The sequence below is a fragment of the Carcharhinus amblyrhynchos genome, chromosome 2, assembly GCF_965287045.1.
Source record: "Carcharhinus amblyrhynchos chromosome 2, sCarAmb.v2.hapA, whole genome shotgun sequence".
NCBI lineage: Eukaryota > Metazoa > Chordata > Chondrichthyes > Carcharhiniformes > Carcharhinidae > Carcharhinus > Carcharhinus amblyrhynchos.
Genome location: NC_137325.1, coordinates 88977248 through 89003714, shown reverse-complemented (window position 1 = coordinate 89003714; position 26467 = coordinate 88977248). Strand labels below are relative to the sequence as shown.

Here is a 26467-nt window from a genome sequence, read left to right as displayed (position 1 = left end):
CAATAGCTCTTTCCAATCCCGTGATCTCTACCACTGAACAGGAAAAGGGCAGCAGACACCACCATCTGCAAGTCCCCTAAAAGCCATACATCATCTTGACTTGGAATTATATTGCCATTGCTTCACTGTTGTTGGATAAAAGTCCTGGAGCACACTCCCTAACAGCACTTTAGCAGTCCAAGAAGGCAGCTTACCACCATCTTTTCAAGGGAAATTAGGAAAGGCGATAAATGCTGGCCTAGCTAGTCCAAATCCCACAAAAATAATTAAAAATAATTATCTCAATATGCAGACTGATTTTTGGAACTACTAGCCTTATATGAACTTGTTTCACCTGCTAAGGTGTGTAACCATTCAACTATACATTCAGCACTGGAATGTAAATCCAAATTATTGTAATCAGCAAGCAACATGAAGTTTGCATTGAATCTAGATCAGTGAATAGATGCAGTTATTCGAGCATTAGGATCCTGTGCCTGATTTTGGAGCTATCCAATTTAGCTCTCTGTGAATTTATCAATATTGGCTTACATCTATTTTCCCAATTTACTGTTCCTTTCTAAAAATTGAACAGCCTGGAATATTTAGCTCCCCATAATGCATTTTTGCTGCAGTAAGAAGAAGTGAATGGGTGCACTTTTCCGACTACCGCAAAGATCTTCCTGCCGCACCAATGCCAATGGTGTTTTGCATGACTTACCAGCTCAACACCCAGGGATCTATCACGGGATGTCTTCTTCACCAGGACCAGAAAATCCAGCCAATGAGAAGGCTGGAAAATCTATGTCAATATTTCCATTTTATTACCATATACGTCTCTGTAAACATCAATCTCATATAACAGTTGATTGTTGATTTTTCACGTTTCCCATGTAAAAATTGACCTTAGATTCTCAGGGATCAAAGCACATTTTCTGCCCCACTCCCCTGCTTCCTCCTCCGCCCACCCACCCCCTCTCCTCCCATGACCCCTTCACACACTGATTTCAAAAGGCAGCAGGTAAGAGACACTGTCCAGGAAAGCCCTGATGTTGACCTGATTGTCCTATGAGAACTGCTTGATCTGATGGTCTGCTAACATGGTGATTGTGGATAACCCAAATCACTGTGCTCCCGGAGGAGGCACAACCGTGATTGAACAATCTGCTGAACTCACCCACTCGCTCTGGGGTTCAGTACTAAACAGTGTAATCTTCCAACTGCGACAGACTGGACCTCGCCATGCTACACCCATTCATATGATAGATAGAGTTCAAGGCAGCTGGCCAATCAGTGGAATAATTTAGATAGCCAGTCAATATACAGGATGCTGTGTGGCCTCAAATCAAGCACGCATGTAAACCACTTGGAAAGTACTTCTCATGCAAAATCTGCACCTCAAATTTTTATTGAGAAAACGGTCCCAAAAAATCGAGTGTTACTTTAGTTGGTTGGTTCCTTCGAGTCGGCAGCTGCACGTTGCTGATGAATGGATACAAGTGAATTCTTATAGCACACATGATACAAACCAATAAAAGAAACAAACTTCTAATTTTATATTAAACTTTTACATAAATATCATTCATGCTGTGATCCCCCTCTTTTTACACAACGTTTTAATCAATTTTAACTAATCACTTCATTTTGCTGCTTTTCTCTTATTGCAGTCTGTTGTGCAATTCAAGCATGTTAACGTTTGATGTATAATTATTTGATTATTGTTGTTAATTAATGAAAAAGAGTTGCACCAAAACACATGCATTCATTATGTAGGGACAAAATATTAGATATTTAAGTAAATTTGTTCACATCACTCATTTTTGAAACTTTTGACAATATTAGCCAATTTTCTGCACTGCAGAAAACATGATGAAATTATTATGACCATTATATCCCTTAAATGTTCATTACCGATTCCAAAGCTTTAATTGGAGCAAAACCTTCTTGTCTGTGAAAGGAAAAAAACTACAACCAAAGCTGAATACCTTTGAAGATTTTTACCTTCTTACATACATTCATATATATATTTGTTATTTCTCAAGTAATATTTTATATGTTCTGTCATAAATGTTGATGTTTATCTTGGCTATACTTCAAAATACAATAAATTTAATAACTTGTTCTAGAAATAGTTTGCTTAATGTCTAAACACCAGTAATTTATTAGGTAAATGCTATAATTATGCTGCTTTGTATAATCAGTAAAACTAAACTGTGCGGAATGAGTTTTTCCCATGTTTACAGTGCTTATATTCAATAGTTAATCAAGTGATTAGTAAAACTTATCATTTAATACACTTTCTAAACTAAGTATTTTAATTGTATTACTTTTTTTTTAATCTTCTGTCCTGGATTCTATATCAGCAGGGCTGCGATCAGAACAAGGTAGTGGAGTTGATGATGATGTAATGCAAACAGAACCTGGAGATAGAGAAGAGACTGCATCATTAAGAGGTAGTGACAGTTTTCATCAAAGTTTCTCAGAATACACTGCAATATCAGAGGATGAACTGTTGAACGCTGATGACTCTGAGACTGTAAACTCCCAAAGTGATGTACCCTCCCCAGCCACCCTCATTGGCAGCTTCAATTTGAGAAACAAAATTGCTACGAAAGAGTTCCCAAGTGCCTCGAATAAGGTGAGTGGCACTGAAGAATATTCAGCATGGAGTAATGAACAGTCTTCTGAAGAGGAATCAAATTCTGCTGGGAACTACACAAATAGGTATGAATTTCCTTGTCAAAGCCTTTTATACACATTGCAACATAAAATGGCTCAGCCTAAATTCACTCCACAGAGCTAGAACAACATTTTTTCTTATTAGCTATGTTTGGTATTCCATTAAGTCCAGACTTGGCAGAAGAGAATTAAATGCAGGAAAGGTGTTGCCTAGTTTTCATTTTATGTATGACAAACAGTAAATGATGTATTAATTGGATTTCCTTGTAACCTTCAGTTAAGCTCACGGTGATGGATTCGCAGGATCACAAATATTTCACCAATAGTATTCTATTACATCCATTATTAGTATAATATTGTAATAATAATAATAATTAGTATAATATTGATATCATGCAGAATTTGAAACACCTGTTGAGTAACAAGGCAACCATTTGTATAACACTTGAACAGTCAAATATCTCTACCTTTTGGGTCTGTAATAGTTAAATGCACTAACGACCAAAAACACTTTTATATTTTTGTTGGAGAGCAACCAAAGCATGTCTGTCCATATTAGATAAGAGAGCTTTTCAAAACAAGTGCAACTGTCCCAATTTTGAAACACTAATCCACCTTATCAAGAAATATCCTAGCAAACTTGAACTGTAATTACAAACTAAAAACTCAGAATTTGGCTTTATTACTTTGTTACAGTAAATCCACTTTAATCAAAACATAACAACTTTTTTAAAAAAACATGCATCTCCTGAAATGTATCTAGCTATAGTGTGCATTATGGCTTAGTTCATAGTACTCTCGCTGTTGAGTCACAAAGTTGTAGGTGCAAGATACACTCCTGGACTTGACCATAAAAGTCAACTGTAACACTCCAGTGAAGTATGAAGGAGATGTTGCAGTGTTGGAAGTTCAGATATATTCAGGCTCTTAGGTGGATGTAAAAGATCCGACAACATTGTTTTGTGGAAAAGCAGAGAGTTACACTCCATGTCCTGGCAAATAGTTACACTTCAATAAATATCACAAAAGCAGGTCATCTAGTTAATATCATGTCGCTTTTCATATTATATACACAGCTTTGGTTCATTTTTAAAAAGATATTGGTCCATAGTTTCCTGGCTTCCCAGCATCAGAATTGGGAAGGTATCCCAAAGGTGCGCTGGGGAATCCCCTTGCAAAGTTCCCACATAAGGGTTGAAGTGGAAATTATCCAAAAGGAGTAACTTTCCCCGGACAATTGCACTGGACTGGGAACCATCTGACAGGGTGATTTAAGGAATTAACTTTGAATGATTCAGCCAGTTTCAAAATGAAACTTACCCTGAAAGAATTAGAAGGGAAAAAAAGTTCTTCTAACTCCAGAGTAACTGTTTTAAATATCCATACTGAGATGGCATGGCAAACCCAAATCCCCCCCACTGCCCCCAAAAGGGTCCCCACACCACCACTCATCCGCCCCAAACCGAGCAACCCCTCGCCTGCCCAACCTCCCTCCCGGCACGACTCCCAACACCTTACCGCACTCCTGACTCTCTTCCCTTCTCCCCACCCCAATCCACAATTCTTCCTTATTCTGACTCTGCCCTTCCAGGTCTCAAACATTCCAACTTATCCCAACCCCACTCCCAATCCAATTCTGAACCATTGGTCTGGGTCTGAACCCCCACCTGGGTCTGAATCCCCACTTGTGTCATGAGAAGGATTCATGTCTTTTCTCTCTGTGATCCATTAACTCCGTGCCAATGCAGTGGGTCGCATGCTTCAGTGCTCCTGCCTCACCCGGTCTGAGTGAGGACAGTCAGGCCAGACAGAGGCTTTGCAAGCTGAGCAGGAGTAAGACACTCTAGAGTGGCGGCCTGCTGGTGATTGCCACTCCACAGAAGTTACAGGCCATTATGTTAGGCATAACAGTTCCACTATCTCACTTTAATAATTGAGGGCAATGAAAGAACTGCGCAAGAGAAAAGCATGCACGTAACAAAGGTTTGCAAATATCTGAATTAGGACACTGTATTTGAATTAACATCCTTTCTTAAAATAAGACCATAAAACGTTGCAAGTACTCAGTAGGGCATAAATGATCTGTGGAGAAACAAACAGAGTTCATGTTTGAGGCTTATAATCTTTCATTAGAACTAAGAAATCTTAGAGCTGTAACACGAAAGTGAAAGCAGGGGCAGGAAAGGGGCGGAACAAGAAAAAGAACAAAAGGGAGCTTTTGTGACTGGGTGGAAAACAAGAGACAAATGACAAAAACGTTGATGCGTCCAAGCTCAACTTCTGACTGTTCACACCAGTGGGATTTTCCCATCCCGCTGCAGTGAATGGCGATTTAGCCTCTTACCAAAATCTTCATCTTTGCTGTAGTGGGAGAGTGGCATGAGTGGGTGATAAGATCGTGCCCAAGATATATCAAGAAGATATATGAATGGCAGAATGAAGAATAGCTGCTCTCTGAAAGCAAAAGATTTTTTTGTATTGTTCTCCTGAAGCAATTGTATACTTAAAGAAGTTACATCTGTGTTTCTAATCCTTAACTGTGTTCCTTCAATTTGAAACCGACATAAACACTGGATGTAGTTGGAAGTGGGAAGATGAGAGCTCCTTAGAAACTGAGATACATCAAACCTTGGCAGGATTACAAACAGAACTGGCAGGTAAGAATGTGAGCTTTGCTGGGCATTTTACATGAAATAATGATGAGTAAGAGTTTATTTTTCTACAAGAATTCCTACCTGTTACAACATGTATTAAAGATACTTGCACTCATGTTTTGTATTATACAGTTGCATTGGTGCATTACATTGCATAATTGGTGCTATAGCGTTTATGCATCCACCTTGTAGTTTTTATTTACTTGCATATCCAAAATCAGAGGTTCTATTTTGATTGCAGCTCAGTATCAGCATTCTAAATCCCTGGAGTTTGTTTTCAATATACTGATGTAGTTACACAAGAAATTCTGTGATGTCAGTGATAAAGCAGTGGAGAAGCACAGCAGTGTGAGCCATTGACTCTTGCTTGGTGTGGAGGGTAGGCAGTAACGTCAGTCATATATTTCACTTCTGTGTAACTCCTGCAAATGCAAACTAAGAGCTTGTCAACATCTGATCCAAATGAGATACTGTTATATTTCCCATAGTGAAGTACCTACCAATACTATCTTGCAGGAAATAGGGCGTCATGGTAGCACAGTGGTTAGCATTGTCGCTGCACAGCACAGGGGACCTGTGTTGGATTTCCGGCTTGGGTCACTGTTTGTGTGGAGTTCGCATGTTCTCCCCGCATCTGTGTGGGTTTCCTCCAGGTGCTCCAGTTTTCTCCCGCATTCTGAAAGACTTGCTGGTTCGGTGCATTGACCTGAACAGGCACTGGATTGTGGCGACAAGGGGAAATTCACAGTAACTTAATTGCAGTGTTAATGTAAACCTTATTTATGACTAATAAATAAACTTTAACTTTACTATCTTGGTCACACAGGAAGAGTGACCACTTTGGAAGAACTGAGGGAGGGTTGGGGGTCGTGAGTTGGAGGGGAGACTGCTGGATCTGTAGAACTGGACAACGTAAGAATAGGAGCTGACATAAACCATCAGCACATCAAACCTGCTTGACCATTCAAATTAATCAGGGGTGATTTTCAACTTAAACTCCAATTTTCTGCCACTCCCAAATTCTTTGATTTTGCGGAAGACCAAAATCTAGTCAGCCTTAAATACAAACAATGATGGATTATCCACAACCCTCTGTGTAGGTAATTTCAAAAATTCACAATTGCCAAGAACTGCAAACTTTCTCTGGGCAATTGCCATGCGACGAGAACTGTCTGAAAAATGTGACTTTGATCGCAAATTTCTGATGATTCCAACAGAGTTGCACCAATAGTTACTCAGAAAAAGTTAGAAGAATTTAAACCTCATCTAACCTCTGGATAACTATTGTGAACACCCAGACACAACCTGCATCCTGCCCGACCAACCCCCTCCCACAGTTTTTCCCAGCCCTTGACCCCCGCCATGGGATTCCTCCTCCCCCCCAACTTCAAAGGAATCCCCTTTCCCCCGATCCAACCGTGCCTCCAGCACCCTGTCTTCCTCCTCCCGCCCAATTGCTCACTCAACCCAATACCTTCCCCATGCAGGCCCAAACCCACAACCTGACTACTTAGTGGTGCAGGTCCAACCCGGTCCAAGCATCCCACCCCACCTTCCCCAAACATTCCTCCGCCCACCTGAGGTCAGCAAGGAGCTCAGCAAAGGGTTTGGTTGTGGAGGACTCACACCAGGGTGATTCTCTGGTCCCTGCTTTGATTTGATTTATTATTGTCACATGTATCAGTAGACGGTGAAAAGTATTGTTTCTTGCACACTCTACAGACAAAACATACTGTTTATAGAGAAGGAAAGGAGATAGTGCAGAATGTAGTGTCACAGTTGTAGTTTGCAGTGAATGGAGATTTGGCTGAACGCCAAATCCTCCATCCTTACTTGCAGCAGCAGCAGGATGTGAATGGCTGGTCAGATCGAGCCCTTAGAATTTCTTTGGGAAAAATCCATCCCACATTTCCACCATCTGCAGTATTCAGCTTTTTGGTAAGTACAGGTTTAGTTTCATTTTCGTAATTAGATTTCACGTTTTGCTGAAGCAACATAAAAGCTCTGACGAAGACAAGCTACAAGTTGAGTATGAATTTTAGAGCTCTTCTTGGCTAATTCTAAATGCTCTCTCCCATTCGTGTAATACCCTAGATTAACTGGATTTATACCAAATCTTCTCTACCAATGAAATGTCAGTCATTTTGAAGCATTTTGTAAATTAAAGAGTTTTAAAGCGATTTGCATGATGAAAATGCAGCATAGTGTATTATTTCTGAAATTAGGAGGGTGGGGGGAGTGGGGAGGGTAACATTAAGCAACCTTTGTTTGTACTGTGCTGTTTGCAACCAGGAACTTTTTAAAGACTTGTCATTGGCTTTTGGTTATTTTTCTTTTGCAGCTCGGCAAGAATTGGCCTTCAAGAAATCTTCCAGAGTGTTTGGCAGAACTACTGATGAGCAGGAATCTGTCCCAGTGACAATCATTGATGAAGTATCGTCGACTTGCCATGAGGAAACTGAAGAGAACACATTACTGGAAAAAGTACCCAAGCCTGCAAAAGTAACAGAAATTCATGACACAGATAGGAATTGGCAAACAAACTCAAAAACAGTAACTGGAACTTTCGTAAGCAGCATTCATGAGCAGTCACTAGCTGATGTTTCATTTGGTGCATTCTATCCTGCAAGTATTGCCAGCTGTACAGACATCCAGCAAGAGCCTATTAAAAAATCAATAGAAGGTTTACAAGGAGAGATTAAAAATGTCCAGGATGAGATCAAGTCAGGAGAGAACAAATTTGAAATGATTTTGCCTGCAACTGAACTGAAATATGGTATGCAGGTTAAAGGGAATGGTAGGAAGGAAGTACACAATATTGCACCTGTGGAAGTCGAGCCAGTAACATCGGAAGCCAGGAACTGTGTGGAAATACTGAAGAACGTCCAAGCAGGACATCTGACGCAAGCTGAGGATTGTTCAGCAGCAAAGTGTACTCCAGAATGTAAACATTCATCAGACAGGTGGCTAAACACTGCCAATAAAATTACCAATGAGTGTCTTCCAAAAATAGGCATGAAAACTTTCACAGTTATTCCACCAAAACCGGTCGTGAAGTCAAAGGGAAGAGAAAGGTTGTCATTAAACACAGGTGCAATTAAGATTGATGATCTGGGCAATTTAATACATACAAAGATCAGTGAAAGAAAAAGCAAAGAGAGTTCAGCAAACAGTGCAGTCAGTGATAAAGAATCACTTTTAGGAAAAGCAAAGGCATTCTGGAATGTGAAAAGTATGGATAAGGATAATTTGCATTGTGCCAACTCAGTTACAAATATGGCAATAAATACAACGGACTGCACAGCTGGTAGATTGCAGCTACAAGAGGCAGCAAAGCAGTTGACCAATATATCCCCCAAATTTGAAGTTATTGCACAGACTACAGCTGCAAGTAGCAAGCCACTTAAGACCAACTTGCAAACCATTGAAAAAAAGCCACTGAATATAAAAAATGCAAGCATACCAGAAAATACCCATCCCAAAGCAAAGAGTAATTTTGTCAAGCCCTGCAGAAGAACATCAAGCCAATATGTTGCCTCAGCTATTTGCCGTTACACAGGCATGCAGTCAACAAAAACTACAGCCTGCAATGAACCTAATGCTCAGAGTAACACTGAATTTGAGAGTAAGTTTGAGGATAAACATAAATTCCGATCTGCTGATGAGGAGTCTTCTCTTAAGCCCTCACAACAGAAATCCATAGAAGGCCAACTGAATGCAGAGTTTACACTCCCCTCCAACTGCAGCACAGAAAACATTGGAAAAATCATTGAACGTAAAGCAGCTAAATCTGTTCCAAAGCCGAATTGGTTAATTAAAGAGGTGTCAAATCAAACAAGCTCCTTTAATGAGGTTACTTCCCAAACACAACTTTCCCAGGTAATCATAAAGGAGACCTCTCCTACTAACAAGCAATGTCCCACTGCAAAGAGGCAGATTTGGCAAAGTACATTGCCTTCACCTTTTGTGAAAGATGTGAATTCCAGTGCCCCAAGTGATCAATCAATTAACTCATCCATGACCTTTACAGGCACTTCTTCTTTAACTGCATTCTCAGATTCTGTTAAAAATCATGTGACTGCTGTGGAACAGAGTGATCGCAACGCACATAATTTGTCTGCCTCAAATCTGCCAACAATGCCTGCAGTCTCTTCAGCTACTGAAACAGTATTTGCAGTACAGTCAGAACCTTCACCTTCTTTTCATACAAATTGCTTCAACATCAAACCGAATACCAACATGTTTGGGCCTGTGAAAAAATTCAAGCCCATCATTCAGAAGCCAATACAGAAAGATGAGTGTTTACACAGTTCTCTAATGGAAGCCATCCAATCAGGACAAAATAAAGAACGGCTTAGAAAGGTATAAATCTCCATTTGGTCGTATAGTTCTGATACAAAGATGTTTTTCATGATAAATCTAGCTACTGCAATATGTCACCTCTGATAAATGTTTTCTGTGCCTTACTTTTGCCAGACTTCTGATACCTTGATAAATGGTAACCAGAAAAAATCTTTATCTGCTGCACCAGAAAATGAACATTCTGCACTCTTGGCGTCAATTAGAGCACACAGTGGAATTTCAAAACTGAAAAAGGTAGGAACTGTGTCAGTGATGTATATTGTTCTTATAAATTCAGAAAGAACATCATGAGTATACCACCGCTACCACTTTGCAAGCATCGATTTTCTTCCAGCTGAGAATGTTGCAAAATTTAGCATTCTCCTGTAAAATTGTTCAATACCAATAAAACTCTTGCCATTTCAGTAGTTAAAAAATAAAAGCTGGAGTTCCAGGTATTTAGCCCTTTTTATTGCATTATATAAAAATGATCCTAGAACACAGTCTTCTAGTGTTGAATTCAAAGTTACATCTTGTTCAATTGTCCTGTTATGTTTTCAAGCACTCCGGCACTTTGTGAAGATAGAAAAAATGAATGAAACAAATGACAGCCCTCCAATCTTCAACCCCTCACCACACCCATACACTCCCCATGTCAATGTATGCCCCCTCACCCACATCCCCATGGTCCCTCATACCTTTCATGCCAACCCATGCCCCTCCACCCATCCCCATGGTCCCTCAAGCCCCTGAGCCAACTTAGTGCCAACTCATGCCAATCTGTCCTCACATCTACCAGTCTTTTCCCTTACAGCCTCCATATCCAGTGTGGGAAGACCTCCAGACTCATGCTAAGATTAAGTATTGTTCTTTATTGTCTTTTGATGATTTCACTATTTAAAATAAGTCTTATTGATAAGACCCTATTCAGTATAATTCATTCCCCCAAGTACTCCCCTTATGACAACAAACATTTGTATTCATAGTCCCACTTCAAAGACTTCATAAGCACAGGAACTGGTGATCAATTGCAACCTAACCGGCACCCCACTGTGATAATGACAGGTTGTGAAATCAGTCATGCAGCACTGAATCTGTAATGCTAACCCTCAGGCTTAGGTCAACAGAGAGAGTGAAATGACAAGCGCCATTTGTTTTTTAAACTGCAGTCAATTGTTTCAGATGTTTTAAGTGCAGCAGATTCAAATTTCCGAGTAGCTTGACAGTTCCATTTAACAATTCCATTAAGCTTGAAAGCTTCAATGTGTTTATCCACTTTTTACACATATTCATATCTAGCTGATCAAAGTAAGAAGTCTCACAACAAGGAACAGTGCTCCGAAAGCTCATGATACCAAATAAACTTGTTGGACTTTAACCTGGTGTCCACCCCAGTCCAACACTAGCATCTCCTCATCATAGCAAGTCAAACACAGAGGAAGTTACTGATTTTATTTATGGGAGAAAATATGATTTATCAGGTCAAGTATTAAGGGAAATCCCAGAAAAGCAGTCAAAGGAAGCTATTTTTTTTAATGTGTTGTCAAATGCTTGCGATAAGATATTGCAAATGATATGAAAACAAATTTAAAATGGATATTTTTGACACATTTTCTGTTTCCACCTCTGTGTTGAAATCAGTTTAGCAAACTTGGGATTCCCAATGTGACAGCTCGATTTTAGAAATAAAGAATATGCATTTATATAATGCCTTTCACAACCATGCAATGTTACAAAACACTTTGCCTCCAATCAAGTACTTTTCAAAATTAGTCAGTGAGATATTTTAGGTGATGAGGCGGCTGATTTTCACACAGCAAGGACCCACAAACAGAAATTACATATTGACCAATGAAGTAGGTTGAAGGATAAATATTGGCCAGAATTGGAGAAGCCCTCACCTCTTCTATGAACAATGTCACAAGTTATTTTATGTTAATCTGAAAGAATACATGGGGTCTTCTTAGTTTAACGTCAACCCAAAAGACAGTCCTTTTGTCAGGCACCACTCCTTGGACCGCATTACAGGAGCACTGCAAACTTACACATCCAACTCTTGCCCAACATGATGTTATGAACAGCGGGAGAGATGTAGGGTGGGCTGCCTGACTATAGCCCAATTGAAGCCCTTAAGTGGACAAATAATGCCTATCTAAGAGCTTCATCCTGCCACCACTTGGATTTAGTGGGTGCATGGAGAGGTCTGTGCCTGACATGGAGCCGAGCAGGTAAGTGAAACCTGATGGATTTGAACCTGTGAGGGCTGCTGGTGAGTGAAAAGTTGAACTTTGGGAGGGTGGGAGAGAGGCGTGGTGTATGGCCGTGTTGGTGTTCTGCCTCCCTTCCAGGTCCCAGATGCCAATCAGAGCCCTTCAAGTAGTTTTCCCTCCTGATATCTATCTCCCTTCCTATCCTGATGAACATGCTTCCTGCTCCACCGACCACCCCCCATCGCCGACATATCTGGAAGTCTGGGTCCTTCGCTGAATGTCTTCTTCTCGCAGAGGCCACCACTGCTCAACTCTCTGAGGCAGGTCCCCTACGGGAGACGGATGGAAGCCTCCCCTCATTATAATTAAGCTCCTTCAGCCAAAAAAGTACAACCGGCCAAGAATGAGAACCGGAGGCAGGTTCACTCCCACATTTAATGTGGGATTTGGGAAGCTAAACTGCAAGGTATAATCCATCCCATAATAGGGCTTGATCTTAAAGCCCCTCAGCAGGCATGTTTTTGACATTAGGTCACCTATTATGACAGGTGGCTAGTGCACTGCTATCCTGTCCACCCCTGTGACCCTGTCCAGATAAATTGGTAGGTGGACAGGTGTTGAAGTCAGCAACCCAGTCCCCATTCTGAAAAAATAATTAATGGGCAGTTGAGCTTCTTAACAAGCCAGTTGGCCCTAATATTACCCTGCCCAAGCCATACAGTTGGCATGCGCAAGCAGATGGGAGTAACAAGGCATTTTTTTATACCCAACTGGTTAAAAGGCAGGAAGGAAGGAGAGGAGTACCCTACGCATGTCGGGGGCACCCCCCTTCAAGAAGTTACACTACCCATTGTCATGTCCTGCCTGGCCACTAAAGCTTGCCCACCACCTCTCACATCCTTCCCAAGGCATCTTGAATCTTCCCCATCCAGAGCCTAGACTTACCTCTTACATTCAGCGGCCATGTCGTCTTCACCCTGGGGTCTGTTACATCCCAGCAGCCCATCACTGAGTAATAGTGCTGCCAGCACTACTAGAGCTGTAAGCCAATTAGATTAGCTGGCAGCTCTTGAGGACAGGACTCCCTCTCATTGAGGGTTGGACACCCCACCATTCCTTAATGTCAGTCAGCATGGGATTTCACTGCAGGGTGGCCTTGTTTGATGTCGGTCAGTTTGTGACTGACATTTATTCTGGGGGACTGAGCAACACTCCAATGCATAATTCAGTCCAATGAGTTCAAATCTGCCAATGGCATGTGAGGAAATTTAAACTCATCAAATAAATCCAGAATAAAATACTCGGGTCAATAATGAAGACCATTAAAGTACTGTTTACTCATTAAAAAACCCTTCTAATTCGGAGGAGCAAATATATCATCCTTACCCAGTCTGGTCAACGTAGAACTTGAGCCACAGTAATATGGTTGATTCTTAACTGTCTTCTGAAATCGTCTAATTTTACTAAACCATGACAGAAAAGTTGAAATAGAATAAAACAGACCAGGATACCCGGCATCAACCTAAGCATTAGAAACAACAAAGACATTCCCTGCTTACTTGATCCTCCTCACTAACATTTGAGGACTTGTGCCAAAATTGGGAGACTGTTTCATAGGCTAATCAGCCTGATATTATCACCCTCACTGAATCATTTCTTACATCCAATATCTCAGAATCTCAGATCACCATTTCTGCATTTGTTCTGGGTGGCATCACAATAGTCAGGAGGGAGTGGCCCTCCAAATCCTCAATGTTGTCTCCGAATTCTATGAAGTCTCACTGCATCAGGTCAAACATGTAAAAGGGAACCTCTTATTGATTACCACATATAGCCTTTCCTCTGCTGTTAAAGCAGTGCTCCTCAATGTTGAACACCATTTGAAAGAAACGCTGAGGATATCAAGGATACAGAATGTGCCCCAAGTTGGGGGGGCTTCAATATCCATCACCAAGTATGGCTTGGTAGTATCACCACTGACTGAACAAGTCACGTCTCAAAGGGCATGTTGGCCAGACTGGACCTGCAGGAGCTGGTGAGCCCTCACAAACTTGCAAGGTAACAGGGGCATCTGTTTATGACAGTACTGGTAGGAATAACCACTGTGCTGAATCGGATAGATTCATAACAGATCTAGCAGTTGAAAACGTGGTGGCAATGAGGCTATATGAGCCATCTGCAGCAGCCACAATCTGTAACCTCATGGCCTGGCATATTCTTCAATCTATTATTATCATCAAGCCAAAGGATCAACCCTGATTCAATTAAGAGTGCAGGGGCAGAGGCAGACTTACACTTTTGGGGGCCCATTCTCTGCCTGCTCCATGATGTCACACCCTATACACCCAACTCCCCCACCCATGATGATGTCAAGCCCACCCCAAGTGATATCAACCCCTGCCCCCAAATGACACCATTGCCCTCCTGGCCAAACCCACCTTCAGCTCACACAATGCAAGCCACAAAAAAAACTTAAAAGTACACAGATCACTGCTTCGGTGATTTTTAATTTATGGAAACAAGCCCATAGTTGATGAATTCAAATCAGTAATGCAAGCCACAGGAATGTGAAAAAGTACAAATACGCAAATGACTATAGATAGCAGTTTGACTGTGTCAATGACATGCCTCAGCACCTTGAGAAGTGTAAGAACACTTCTTTTCAAACTGAGCCAATAATGCAGAATCAATTCTCCCCGATGATTTACTTCCTTGATTGAACGCACACATAGCCTTAATATGACTTTTGGAAGTTTCATGATCAGCAAGATGTCTTCCAGCATTTCTCCAGCTGAAGTACTTATTGATTAATGATTGTTTCCATTTACTGGAGTCAGGGAATAATTTGCAAACATAACAGTAGACTGCCTTAGAAGTTTCTGAAAAAAGTCAACCAATTTCTCCTTTCTGTCATGCCATTTCTCTTCACCCTCAGAAAATAGGACTCGTGAAGACTTTTAAACTACTTTTTCTAGAGCCAGGCACATTTGGAATATTACATACAATTCTGGTTGTCACACTACCAGAAGAATGTGGAGGCTTTGGAGAGTGTACAGAAAAGGTTTACCAAGATGTTCCCTGGTCTGGAGAATATGAGGAGAGATTGGACAAACTTGGTTTGTTTTCACTTGAATGTCGGCGGCTGAAGGGCAACCTGACAGAAATTTACAAAATTATGAATGGCATGGGTAGAATGAATAGTTGGAGTCTTTTTCCCAGGATAGAAATGTCAATTATTAGAGGACATAAATTTCAGTAAAGAGGGGAAAGTTTAAAGGCGACACAAGAGACAAATTTTTTACACTGAGGGTGGTAAGTGTCTGGAATGCACTGCCAGAGGAGGTGGTAGAAGATACAATTGCAATGGTTAAGAGGCTTCATGACAAGTACATGAATAGACAGGAAACAGAGGGATACGGATCACGTAGAGGCAAAAGGTCTTCAGTTTAGAAAGATGTAATGTGTCTTGGTGGACCATAGGGCCTGTTGCTGTGCTGTACTGTTCTTTGTTTCTTTGTAAATACATACCTTAAAAACCCACACTGAAGGGAACAGAGAAATCATTTGGAAATTAGTGAATCCTTCACGAAGTGACTACTATAAAATAATTGTGACGTAGGAAAGCTGAAAGAAAAAAGTAAGCATAGACATAGATTCATATAAAATGCCAAATAGAGCTGTGACAAGTCAAAGAAAGAACAATGAAGAAATTACAAAGTTTCATCAGATAAGTTGTTAGAAGCTAAAATAAGTTGTGCAAAAACAGGATGAAGATGAAATTCAGAAAGAACAAAAATCGAAGTAACAGTCAAAATTCTCAGGAAACTTAATTGTAGTATCAAATTCAAAGGAATTGGATGGGGAATATAACTGCAAATCTTATTCCCATAAAAAATACCACTATTTATATTTTGTTGGTACAACATTGAGACAAAGAATTGTATTTAGGTTGTGAAAAATTTGGATCAGTGAGGGTTATGGGTCACCACTGAGGCTGAAGGCTGTGACATTAAAACCTATTCCAGGATATGGGAACAGAATTAAGATTTCCTTTGCTCTTTTTTGCTTCCCTGCAGCACTTGTTATCTTGAGGTTTTGCAATACTAAATAAATATGCACGTTGCTTGATTTACAACAACTTCATGTGTCAAGTCACTTTAAGATTTCTACCATCCTTTTGTTTGAGTTCGATTACTTGTATTAACTAATGCTGCAATATGGTGATGTAAGATAAGCATTCAGTCTGCTGTTTTTTTTTCAACAATACTGCATAGAGTGAACTTTATTAATATTTCTGATTGTTCAGCACTCATAATTCACAAATATGCAGGTCCTCTAAGATGTTGATAATATATGATGCCAACTCTGAATATCTACTCCCCATAAAGTCAAGCACAAAGATCATTAGGCTGACAGTAGGCCCCAAATAAAGAGTCATAAGCCAGAGCTTCAGGAGTAAGCATGCTAACTGTGCACTCGATTCATTAGGCCCTGGATTTTATTTAAGTGGGTGGTCCTTAACAGTATTCTAGATGTACAGCACCATTTGGAATGGATGCTGAAAGGGAGGTGCTTATTAACTACCTGATATAAAATAGGCAACCATAAGCCCATCTTATGTTTCCTGTATGGTGTCAGTAACTAAGCTTCAAAAGTATTTCACGAGATATAAAGCACTTTGGGATATCCTGTGGTTATGAAAGACCATACATAAATGCAAGTCTTTTTTGTTGCTTTTCCACTGGTTGCTGGCATTCAATAATATGGCCGATTGCAACATATTATAAGACCAGCTGGAGCAGCAATAAGTTATGTTAATGAATAGACTGCATAATGACAAGTTTCCATACACAGAGCAATGGAGCAGAACCAGTGCTGCTTTTGAGCCAATTAATCATCTCAATGTATCAGGAAAACTGTACTTACGTCTTCTCAAAGCTTACATCAAGTCAACTAGCTTCGTCCTAACATGTATTAAAGACCACTGGATCCTGTGCACACCATTAACTCTGTTGGCTATCTGCTGCTAAGATATTGTAACCCATTTTTGAGTGGTGTTGTATAATAGTCAACAGTTCTTTCCCTAAACTTCTTGAAGTACTACCTCTATCTCAGTCACCTAATCTTTCTCATGCTATCATTGCAGTGCTGCAGGAAAGAAAAGCCCTGACCTGCTTTCCCCTATGCAGGTGTACAGGTTTAAATAAGAAGATCCTGGGGGGGAGGTGATTGCAGCATAACAAGCCAGGAGACTCAAGTGGAGGCCGTGTAGCGGGCTTCCTGCTGGGCACGTGGCCTCGCACATCTCCAGCTGCCGGGTTTTGGCGCCATCAGCTCCGCATAGGAAATCAGAAATTATTTAAATGTGATTTAAATATAATTAGTGGACACGGGACTGAAGCCTCCAGGCCTGCTAGCCTGACACCCGCTGCAAGTCGCCAGGAGTGTTTCACTTCAGCGGGGTTTACAATAGCTCCCCACTAGAGGGGAGCTGGCAGCCCAACCCCGCTGGAGTGAAGAGAAACCATTGAGGCCCCCAGGAGGCTGAGGTAAGGGGTGATGTCTTCTGGGCATTGCCAGCTTGGCAGTGTCAGTCTGGTCCCCTGGCACTGCCCAAGAGGCAAAGTGCCAATGCCCAAGGGACACTTTAGTACTGTCCATCAGACATCAGGCAGTGACAAGGTGGCAGGGCTAGAGTGTCTGAGGGGAGGGAAGCGTGGAGGGGGTGGGAGGGAGATCGGTGGAGGCTGGAGGGGTCTAGCTGACATTCTGCACTCAGCGGTGACGGAGGGTGGGATCGGGGCTGACCATTGAGGTGGGTAGGTGGGAGTCAGCCTGCTGGTGGTGTTGGGACTGCAGGAGGTGGAGAGAGGGGGTCGGAGTGCGTGGGGGGTGGGGGGGTGAAATTGAGGCGGGCTGTAGGTGAGGGGATCGAGGCATGAGGGGTTGAGCAGCCAGCAATGGAGGGTTGCAGGGCTGGCTAGGGATCGGTAGACTGGCAGTGTGGGGCTGTGCAAGCACCAACCTCCGCTATGAACTGATCGACAGTGGCCCGCTCAGCACTGTACTGCCAGCCTCTCCAGTGGGAATAGATCCCAACCCTGGATTTTTAATGGGATTCACATTAGGGCACTCTGCAGCATACAAAGTATGGGAGATACATGGTGAAAATCCCACTGATAAAAACAGCAGGATTTACTCTAGTTTTTACACAAATTCAGCTCTTAGAATCTTTCTGGGAGAATCCCACCCCCTGCGTTTACATGCTATTCCTCGAGCCTATTTTAATTTGAGGGCGATACTTAAAGTTGTGGGGGCTGAAATGGGCAGTAAACCTTCTCTGGGCAAGCAGTCATCCTGTGCCTGAATTCAGGCAAGTGAAAATTGCTAATGGTGCGAAGTCATCAAATGCACTGAAGCAACCCTCCCACCCTCAAACCATTTAACAGCATCACCCATAATATTTCAATATTTCCTCCAGGAGTTTGGTGGGAAGTGGGGAGGGGGTGGCAGTGGTCACATTTTTCTCCAGTAGCAGTTTCAGGCAGGAAAGTCCCCTTGGTCCTTCAAGCCCACCTTAGCCATAGAATTCCCTTGGTAATAGTGCCAAACCTCCATTTGCTGACAAGTACCTCTCTACTTCCTGTTTCAAGCCCCTTAAGTTTTCCTGAACCATCGCCCATGCCAGTAATCTATTTCACATACTTCTCACTACTGTCATGAAAAACAGTCTTCATCTCCTGATTTGTTCTGGCTTTAATTTATAAATATAGCCTCTAACACTTGCCGTAAGTGACACTTGAGCATATAAGCTATGGTGACTCTTCAGTACAGTACTGGAGGAGCACTAAATTGTTGGAGTTGTCTTCTTTCATTTGAGACTGCCTCTTAAGATTTTATTAAAAGAACCCATGGATATTGGGGCAAGTTCTATCTTTGCAACATCTTCTCTGCATCTTGTGCTTCATTATTGACTGTGCGGATGACAGATAGGATATGCACCTATTAAAGCAACAATTGAGAATTAAGTGGACTAAGGAAATTTACTAAATGAATTTCAGTAGCAGCTATACCTAAACAGTGGCTTGTTAACCGTATGTGAAATGGAGACAAATATCTGACAAAAATTGTGGAGAAAGTACCTTCCAAAGTCTGGAGCTTCAGTCATTTTATTGACAGTATGAGCTGGTATCACCTGCCATCAAGCCAAGGGATTTGGAGATGAAAATTAATGTGAGATTTGAAGACATTAACAGAGTCATTTATGAATCCCGAAATAAGATCAACATAGAAAAGAACTTGCATTCAAAACACCTCCTTTTCTCTGCCATACTAGAAGGAATTGAAAGAACCTTGTGCTCTGAAGAAACACAGATCATGTTTCTGAGCAGATTGCTGCCAAAACTTTGATCAAATGTGACAGGGTAATGACAGGGAACAGCAACAGATGTACAAACAGTAGAATCAGCAACTCTGAAATAAACGTAATAAAAGATGAAGTATTCCACTTTTTAATTGGGATGTTTACAAAGCAGAATATAAGTGTTAAAATTTAAGTGTATTGTCATGTGATAAAAGGTAAAACTATTCATCTTCAACGGAATAGTATCAGGTCTTCAAAAGTGGATATTATCATGTCTGGCCTCACACATCTTTGCAAAAATAAGAATGTTGTTATATCAAGAAAGTTACCTTATTTTGCTCAATATGCCACTGAAACATATCTCATTTAGTAGGTTAGGACGTTGAATAAAATCTGAAATCAGCATGAAAGTTAGATAAGTAAGTGCAAAAAAGACAGTATCGAAAAAATATTGCACAAGTGGAAAGGGATTAAATGATTAACTTAAATGTCATGACTGTTTATATGTGTATGTATTAATGGAGGCGTTTATAACGTCACGTGCATCAAGGGCAGTTGTAATTACAAAAGTTCAGATGAGTTGGATTGCTGAATTTGGGCTTGTACCAGTGCAATAGAAACAGTTAAATCAGGGGTTTTTTTAACCTCAGGTTCATTTTTTAAATGATGCTCTCTCCAACTCAACACATATCAGGAATTTGGAGGGAGAGGTTTTTGAGCTCCACAGGATTTTCTAACCATTTAAAATTAATTGGTGCTTTCATGACAGCAAAATGTCAACATATTGCTGTGGGACTAGAGTCATACTAGCATAAGTGTGGCAGATTTCTGTCACTAAAGGACATTGGTGAACTCGTGGAGTTTTTTTAAGCAGTTACGTGGTCACCTTTACTAATGCAGATAATTTAAATTGAATTCAAATTCTCATGCTGCCATGGTAATTTGAATTTGCATTCTCTGGAATTTAAGTACAGGTTTACATATTACTAATATAGTAAAATACACACTACACTATTATACCTGTCAATGTCCTCCGATATGAAATAAACATCTTGATTTTCAATTCTTCAAAGGTGCAATTTTTTCATGTCCTTGCAAGTCCCACCTACTGCACCCACCTCATGGTTCTAAGGTGAGGTTTCACTTGTCAATAGTCTTGGCGTTAGTATATCTTTTGATCTCAAATAAAACTTTAAAACACCTCCATTACCAAAGCCTTCAAGAAAGTTAAGATTTTTCATATGTCAAATTCTTTTTCTCCTAAGAAATTGTAATTCTTCAACACAATGGGGCTGATGTTACCTTTTTTCCTAAGTGCTGGGCAGATTTGAAACTGGGAGAGTTTCAGATCCATCTATTGAGTGTGTTTTCAGGCCTCTCCATATGCACCCTGCCTGCATAATTCTGAACAAGTCTTGTTCAATGCAGAAACCTGTGGGCGGGGTTTAACGTGACCGAAACCCTGCAGTGGGAGGGAGTGCGCATGTGCAGGTCTCTGATACTACACATGCGCATTAGCAGTAGCAGGGGCCTGACAGAAAAGAGAGAGCTGTCAGGCCCTCCCAGCACAGGCTGCCTGAAGCAGGTCCAGCCCCCTGCAATCACGGGGGCCCACTGCATAAGATTCAGCTTTCACCGACCTCCCACACATCACCTAGACTGATCGTAGAATCCCCCTCCCCTACCAATCACAGACCCACCACCCTCCCCCCACTGATCAGGGACCTGCCGCTGTCCCCCCACTGGTCCCCCTGGGGTGGCATTGGGTCCCTTTTCCCTCCCTGCCCTCAACTGATCACTGCAGAGAGGCAGCAGGCCTCATCTCCCTCCCCTCCCCACATTGATCCCTGCAGAGAGGTGGGCATTACCCAGGTGCCAGGGTGGCACTGCCAGTCTGGCACTGCCCAAGGGGAAAACCCCCCCTCTTTGCCCTCAGCCTCCCCGGAGGGCCCTAATGATCTCTGGTGATCTCTGGTTCCACCGGCGAGGAGAATTCGATGGCTCCATGTTCATGGAGAGCATGTCTATTCCTCACTGGTGAAACCTTTCCCGGAGAGGTCATAAAGTGGGGCGGGTCCGGACAATTAAGCGCCAAGCTCACCAAGCAGATATAAAACAGCATTATAATAAATGTCCGTATATTAACCTGCCTCTCGCTCATTTTGGACGAGAGGCTGACCATGCTGGAAATCTGGTGCTCGTAAAATGGCATTGGTCATGAAAACCATCACTAAATGCACGAAACACTTAATGCCCAACCTTACCACTGCATTGCCCTCATTTTCAGATGTAACACGATAGTAAAATCATCCCCATTATGTTTGTGTCAAGTTCTGTTTCTTAATTAAACCTATAACTCAGGTAAACAATTCAGATATACTAACTGGTGTGCTAAAAATAGTGCACTAATGAGTTTCAGTCTTTTGAAAGTCTAACTCTGTCAAAAAATTTACTGCTTCCAACTTGGCCAAGCTCTTTCACTCTCTGAACAAGATGTAAGAAAACTTACATCAGATGACAGATTGATTGGTTGGGCGAGTGATTTGAGGTGGCACTGCATCTTCCCACAAATCCTGACAGTTCTTAAACTGACAATGTGTCATGCAGTTTGCAGACCGAGCCCTGTAATTTTATATTAAATCCTGCAGCATGTGCCATTTCTTTCCTCAGAAGATTTGAGTAATCATATACTTAGCCTCCTGACAGACAATCCTCTTATAGCTAACTTCACTCAATTTGATTTTTCTCCATCAAAACCTACTTCCAAATGATTGTCCCTTCTGTTGGCATTGTCACTGTGCTGAAATTAGGATAGATCTTGTTGTTTTCTACTATAGCTCATTCTTTCCTCAGGTTTGAAAATTATGTAATTCCTCAATCTTCCTTTCCCCCTATAGTCTAGAAGATAGTCACTTGGCAGTACAAAACTTGAATGTTACTGAAAAGAGAGTGTTGCCAAAGCTTTTCGTCTTAGACTTATCAGGACAAACTCAAGAATGCTAAATTTCAAGTGATCATAACAATTTACACTACAGGTGTAAGGGTGCTAATTGGATCGCAAGATTATTTCTCCGCAAATTATCTGGGAACTTGGAGAGCCTACAGTTTCCCATTTCTTTCTCCGTGGCAACATCTCAGCCAATCAGTATCAACTTGCAATTGTCCAGATGTGTGCAAGATGAAAAGTTTCTGCAACATGTCTCTCTTCTCAGCAATAACCCAGAGGATTTTAAAATCTAAGCTTGATGACACTTTATGACTAGGTCACAATATACCTAGTCATCTATCTTTTCAACCTCGCTCGTGTCTTGCAATGTGAATCCAAAGTTACACTTGCAGCTTTTTGTTAAAAAGGCAGAGTGTATCGCTTATAAAACCAAATTATATTTCTACTTCCTGTGCTCACCTACAATCATTGATCTCTTGTTACTAACATTGTTTTGATGACACAAATTTGTGCTTTCTTTGCCTCTGCCAAACCTTTAATTTTTTTTTGCTCTGTGTACAATTATCTGCGGCAGAACTGCGGATGCAATACAGTCCAATTTCACAGCCTGTGGTCAAATGTTAACCGCAAATTCCCAAGGGCAGAACAGGAAATAAAGAGCCACTTCTGGCTCTCTTGCGCTTTACTGGTTTCCTCACAATTACAGTTAAATTCTGAAGTGCCAGTGAGTTTCCCATGCACCATCACATAGCAGAGGACACTTTTAAGTAGTGAAACCTGGCATCAGCTGACAATGCAGCAGGATGGGTGGACTGTAAAGGAGTCTCCTAGTCAAACAGGGAGGCTCTGCATCATAGCTACAACTTTCCTGCCAATTCCATTGCCATTGACACAAAACTTATTCAGAGCACAAAGGTGGCGCAAGAGGTTTACAAATTTTAATTTCTCTTGTGAATATTTTTGTGGTCCAATGGGGAATCAGGGCCAGGTGCTTGACTAAATACATTGACATTGTTTAATGAATCAACCAGGAGAAAACATGTGCTGCTGACCTTCAGCCAATGAGCGTGCAGTGTGATCTGACCTCTTAAGCAGTCACTTTGTCAATCTGACTCACCTCAGTAATCTGCTCAAATTCTTTTGAGAGATGATAAAACAGTTTGTAGAGTTATTCACTATGCATAAATTACTTTAGTTTTCAGAACCAGCACATGATAATATTATGCACATGAGAATTTATTTTAGGATTAAAGATTGTGAAATTAATAAAATGAATATGCGGGTTTGAAAAGTGACTGGGCAATAAGAATTGCAAGGATGAGAGATGTGAAAAGGAATTCTGCCTGCAGGCAATGATAAGTGAAGTTTCACCAGGTTTTCTTTTGGGTCCCTTGTTCACATTATTTATAAATTACTTGGCAGAAAGTAGTTGCGTTTTTAAGTTGCGAGTTTTTGAAAATTATGTGATTGGATGACAAGAGAAATAAACAGCATTAAAAGTTATCTCGATCAGTTAAACAGAAGGTGTAAGGAATAGGGGATACATTTTAATGAGAAATAAATTCACATGGAACAAGAAATAAGCAACTATGTACACAGCAAAAGATTGTTCATTAGCAAAGTTGAAGAAAGGGGAAAAAATGTTGTGCTTTTTGATCATTCATAATGTCCAAGTACTGATGACACTTGATGCAGATTTTCCTTATCTCTGTCTTTTCCCTTATGAAAGGAATTATCCCGTCAGCATCTTCAAATCCTCTCAGATTCCTCATGTGCAGTTGGTGTGTGGCCATGCACAGAGCATCGTGTCAGTGAATGTCTGCTATCCTGGCAGCAGCCTTGATGCATTCTTGCTGCATCAGTCACTTGTTCCTGTCATTTTTGAGAAGAGTCCAAGGAATTCAACAACAGCCTGGTCATTTTAACTTCTCTTTAACTACTCAAGTTCTGAGAGGTCTGTAATTGTTGGGCTTATCCTTATACACTTTTTTGTATAAGGGTGTAACATTAGCTTGCTAAAGAACATAGCCAAAAAAAACCTGTCATTGTCTGGATGGGTGACTTGAGGATCCAGTGGTAATATATTTGTCAATACCATAGAGGTTTATGTTAAAGGGAAAAGTGTGCCAGCAAGGCAGACAAAGTGGAGGTATGACATCAAGGACTGACTATTAGGCATGGGCTATTCAATGTAAGGAACTGCAAGAGAGTGTGGAGAGCCATGATTGGCAACCTTTGGACAACTGAGGAGGCTGCGTGAAGATGAAGAAGACAAAGAACATTTGTAATTCTCCAGTTCTCTGATACCACCTCTATCTAAGGAAGATTGGAAGATTATGTCCAGTACCTTTGCGATTTTTACCCTTCCCTCAGTATCCTTGGATGTATACGATCTGGTCCTGGCAACAACTAGACTTCCCAGTGCATTCCGTTTATTAATTTTCTGCCCATCCAGTGTCTCAATTACTTTCACTTTTACTGTGACTTTGGGAGAACCTTCTTTCTTGGTAAAGTCAGATGCAAAGTACTAATTTTGTATCTTAGCCGTTCCCTCTGCCTCCCTGCATAATTTATTATTTTTGGTCCTTAATCAGCCCCAATTATTCTATTACTGATCTTTTATTATTCATATATTTGTAGAAGATCTTTGAATTTACTTCTATATTAGCTACCTTTTTGCCTACTCTTCCTTTGCTGCTCTTATTTCTTTTTCTACTTCCCCTCAGAACTTTCTATGTTCTAACTGGTTTCTCATTTGTATTATAAAATTGACATAGGAGCAGAAGTAGGCCACTCAGCCCATCGAGCCTCCTCTACCATTCAATACAATCTTGGTTGATCATCCACTTCTATGCCTTTCTCCCACAAGCCTCTGAGTAAATGAAATTCTCCTGATCCCTGTCCTCAGTGGCTTCCCCCTTATTCTGAAATTGTCACCCCTCGTTCTAGACTCCCTAACCAGGGAAAACATCTTGCCTGCAGCTACCTGTCTATCCCTTTAAGTATTTTGTCGGTTTCAATATTGTCAGCACTCATTCTTTGAAATGAAGGCATATAGGTCTCGTTGTTCGAACCGTCTTAATAGGACAGTCTCTTCATCCTGAGAACAACTCTGGTGAACCATCATTGCAATCCCGCTTTGGCAGTAATATCCTTCCTAAGGTAAAGGAACCAAAACTGCATACAGTATTCCTACTCTTATGATAAAGGCCAACATACCAGTCATCTTCCTATTGCTTGTTTCACCTGCATGTTAGGTTTCAATGTTGATAGTGGGGGATGTTGATAGTGGGAGATTCGGCACCGATAATACCATTGAATGTCATGGGCAGGTGGTTAGATTCTGAGTGAAATCTTACCAAAAAATGGCAGTGTCATGTTTTCCGGTAAGAAAACCAATGTGTTTCTCTCTGGAGTTCTTTCTCCAGATCCTACTACACTCTACCAAAAAAATCAAGAGAGCATATTTCACGCTGTCATGCTTTGGGACCTCAATGCACTGGGAAAATCCAGCTTCACTGAGATCAGGGTGCTATCTTTAAAAGACACTCCGATCAGAACAACAATAAACATCCCCCCCAGCTCACCAGGATGGTCTTGGGGTCTCTTGCCCTTGACCCTCCCCCACCCCCCCACAATTGGAGCTGGCACTCAACTCTGATATTACCACTATAGCATCATCTTCCCCCAACTTTTCACATACCAAAATACGCTTTTGTAGTCTGTCTTTATAGTTCTCGCTAACTTGTATTTATATTCCTATTTTCCTTTATTTATCAGTTTCTTGGTCCTTTGCTGGATTCGAAATGGCTCACAATCCTTGGGGTTACCACTATTTTGGCAATCATACAAGCCACTTTTGTTAATTTAATGAAGTTTTTAACTTTTTTGTTAGCCACAGTTTATTTATCATTCCTGTTGGGGAAGTCTTAATACTACAGATGGGATGTTTTCAGGATCGATATCCTTTAATGTATTCACTGCATTCATCCATTTCTTGACATCATGTGGAGTGAAGTGAATTGTCAAGGCCTCACATTTATAATTATGTGAGCCTGTGGATTAAGTTGGGACAAAACACCTATTTGGCATTTCTGCCTGATGCTTAAGCCTTGCCTTTTGTATTAACTTGCTTGGTTCTAGCACCATTGAGGATGCGGGTGTTTTTGGAGCTTCCTCCTCTTGTTGATTGGTATTTACCTACCACCATTTACAATTGGATGTGACAGGGCTGCAGAGTCCAAGAACTCTCAAAAATAATGGCAACACAAGTCCATGCTTGAGGGGCCGTAAG

General features: G+C 41.1%; 1 protein-coding gene across 2 annotated transcripts in view; it reads left to right on the top strand.

Annotated features, from left to right (window-relative positions):
- Nucleotides 1–26467, top strand: part of cobl (cordon-bleu WH2 repeat protein) — a 346895-nt gene that overhangs the window by 307096 nt on the left and 13332 nt on the right. For both annotated transcript variants that reach the window (XM_080209130.1, XM_080209137.1), the window contains exons 9-12: nucleotides 2343–2703; nucleotides 5239–5315; nucleotides 7654–9674; nucleotides 9789–9908. In XM_080209130.1, coding sequence (XP_080065256.1) covers nucleotides 2343–2703; nucleotides 5239–5315; nucleotides 7654–9674; nucleotides 9789–9908 — 2579 coding nt within the window. The remainder of the gene's footprint in view (nucleotides 1–2342; nucleotides 2704–5238; nucleotides 5316–7653; nucleotides 9675–9788; nucleotides 9909–26467) is intronic.